This window comes from Macrobrachium rosenbergii, chromosome 12 (assembly GCF_040412425.1).
Source record: "Macrobrachium rosenbergii isolate ZJJX-2024 chromosome 12, ASM4041242v1, whole genome shotgun sequence".
NCBI classification, from domain to species: Eukaryota; Metazoa; Arthropoda; class Malacostraca; order Decapoda; family Palaemonidae; genus Macrobrachium; species Macrobrachium rosenbergii.
The window spans coordinates 58,515,113-58,518,500 of NC_089752.1; the positions used below are offsets into that span (position 1 = coordinate 58,515,113).

General features: G+C 35.3%; 1 protein-coding gene across 1 annotated transcript; it reads left to right on the plus strand.

The window, feature by feature from the left end:
- Positions 1–524: 524 nt before the first annotated feature.
- Positions 525–899, plus strand: LOC136844019 (uncharacterized). The gene has a single exon (XM_067113031.1). The coding sequence runs from the start codon at positions 525–527 to the stop codon at positions 897–899; it is 375 nt and encodes a 124-aa protein (XP_066969132.1).
- The last annotated feature ends 2,489 nt before the right edge of the window (positions 900–3,388 follow it).

Here is a 3,388-nt window from a genome sequence, read left to right on the forward strand (position 1 = left end):
TAGCAAAGAAAATATACAGTCAGGAAAAGATACCAAAAGAATGGAGAGAAAGCCTTGTTGTGCTTATCTATAAAGAGAAGGGTGACATCCAGGATTGTGCAAACTACAGAGGAATAAAGCTAATGTCTCACACCATGAAAATCTGAGAAAGAATAATGGATCAAAGAGTTAGAGAAGAAACATCTGTAGGTGAAGAACAGTTTGGTTTCATGCCAGGAAGAGGAACGGTAGATGCAGTGTTTGCCCTCCGACAGATGATGGAAAAACACCGGGAAAAGCAGAAAAGACTGCACATAGTATTCATAGATCTGATGGAAAAGGCATACGATAGAGTACCATGCCAATAGGTTTGGAGGTGCATTCGAGTAAAGGGAACACCGGAGAAGTATGTGAGGTTGGTCCAAGATATGTATGAAGGAGCAAAAACGCAGGTTAGAAGCAGTGTTGGGTTAACTGAATGGAAACCAGTAAGAGTTGGTTTACACCAGGGATCTGCTTAAAGTCATTATCTTTTTGACCTGATAATGGATGTGCTATCTCAAGGAGTAAGAGACCAATCCCCCTGGTGCATGCTGTTTGCTGATGACATCGTGTTATGCACCAGCAACAGAGGGGTAGTGGAGTCAAAACTAGAGCAATGGAGGAAAGTACTGGAATACAGAGGTTTAAAGATCAGTAGGAAGAAGGCTGAATACCTAAGTTTTAGTGAAGATCAAGGCTCCGAAATTAGTATGGCAGGGACAAGGTTGAACCGAGTAGAAAAATATAAGTATCTTGGTTCATCAGTGGCTGATGATAGAAATTTGGATGTAGAAATAACACGCAGTGCAGGCTGGATGGAAAAATTGGAGAAAGATGTCAGGTGTCTTGAGCGACAGCAGAATCAATATAAAGGTTAAAGGAAGAGTGTATAAGACAGGAGTGAGACCAGATTTGATGTATGGAACAGAAACATGGCCGGCAAAGAGAATGCAAGACAAAAAATTGGATGTGGTAGAGATGAAAATGCTCAGGTGGATGTGTGGAGTAACAAAAATAGACAGGATAAAAAATGAAAGAATAAAAGGAACTACTAAAGTCGTAGACTATCAAAGAAGGCCCAGGAAAGAAGACTGCAGTGGTATGGCCATGTGATGAGAAGGGATGAGACATGTACGGAGGAAAGTGATGCAGATGGAGGTGCCTTGTTGGAGAGCGAGAGGAAGACCGAAGCGAAGGTGGATGGATGTAGTTAGAGAAGACCTGAGAGACAAAAAATTGTCAGAGGACGATGTGTTTGACGAGCCAGGTGGAGGAAAGCTGTCAGAAACATCGACCCCACACAGAACGGGAAAAGACGCAGAGAAAGAAGATACAGTCACAGCAAAAAAACTCCAAACACCCCTTTAAATGAACAAAAATCAGAGCAACGTTATAAAAACGGAAAATAATAGGCAAAATTTTTGTTTTATTACTTTTTATTCAATATTTTGGCATTTCTCTATTATTTTTAAGTACTGTCATGCACAAAAGTCCGTTTCCTTAGCCATCCAATGAGTGAACACGGATCCGGTGTCAATGAAACACCGAAACAGTTGAGCAAGTAACTAATGTCGCACCGTAAGGGCAAATGGGAACGGGAAGGAGGAGTGGGAAGCAGGTGTTTATCTTGAGCCTAGAGTAGTCTCCCTATTCTAATATCGTTAAGAAAATGATCGTTAAAGTTTTTGTTGTTGACGATACTGGGTTTGAGTGTAAAATGTGCCGTTAAGGAAATATGCGAAATAAATCTGAGAATAAGTGCTTAGGAAGCCAGTATTCATGAATTAGTATTTCCTATAAATTATCGTATTTTATCAACCGTAAGCACTGATGCTGAAATGTTTTGTATTTGTCTTGTCGACAGGCATGTCTGTTGATAAGATACGATAATCTACAGGAAACACTAATTCATGAATACTGACTTCCTAAGCACTTTTATTCTCAGATTTATTTCGCATATTTCCTTAACGGCACATTTTACACTCAAACCCAGTATCGTTAACAACAAAAACTTTAACGATCACTTTCTTAACGATATTAGAATAGGGAGACTACTCTATGCTCAAGAAAAACACTGCTTCCCACTCCTCCTTCCCGTTCCCATATGCAGTTACGGTGCGACATTAGTTACTTGCTCAACTGCTTCGGTGTTCCATAGACACCGGATCCGTGTTCACAATGGATGGCTAAGGGGACGGACTTTTGCGCATGACAGTACTTAAAGATAATGGAGAAATGTTCAAAATAATGAATAAAAGGTAATAAAACAAAAACATTGCCTATTATTTTCCATTTTTATAACGTTGTTTTGATTTTTGATCATTTAAAGGGGTGTTCGGAGTTTTTTTGGTGACTATATATATATATATATATATATATATATATATATATATATATATATATATATATATATATATATATACAGTATATATATGTCTGTATGTATATACATAAATATATATATATGTATACATATATATGTATATGTATAATTTTATATATATGTATATATACATAAATATATATATAATTATAAATATATATATATATATATATATATATATATATATATATATATATATATATATATATATATATATATATAGACGGAGGTTAAGAAAAAACAGGTATTTTTCTAAGAGCCATTATCGCTACAGCCAATCGTAAATTTTTCGACATTGATATTCATAGCTCTGCCTGGTAAACTGTTTCACAATGTTACATTTACAGAAAAAAGTAGAAATAGTCTGAGGTATTGGGCGGCAAAACATCATAGTGCCTTAACAGGACGTGAATACTGATATTCTACAAAACTAGTAACATAAAATACCTTTGGAGGAAATGCGGGGACCAAAGGACACAGTGAACGTTCCTTAGAAGAAAAAAGACAAAATAGCTTTTTTGAAAAAATGTTTCAAATCAGGCATTTCTTTTGGCGGGACATGAAACCACTTTCTTCAGTCATCTTATGTACCATGAAAGGTAATAACCTTGGATGTTTCTGCTCTCCAGACAGGAGAACATTGGCTTAGTAACTATGATATAACCAACGTTTCCATAGATATGGTATGCCTTAGGATAACTTCCAATTTTCTGATACAAGAATATCTCCAAATACTTATGCTATAATCTCCACAAATTTCCCGTTGCCTTGTCCTCAATTTCATTCATACTTTAACAGTTTTCTTTATAGATCTTTCTATCATATATGTATATATATATATATATATATATATATATATATATATATATATATATATATATATATATATATATATATATATATATATATATACACATCTACCAACATACATACGTGCGTATTTGTACACACACACGCATATACACATAAATATGATTGTGTTTA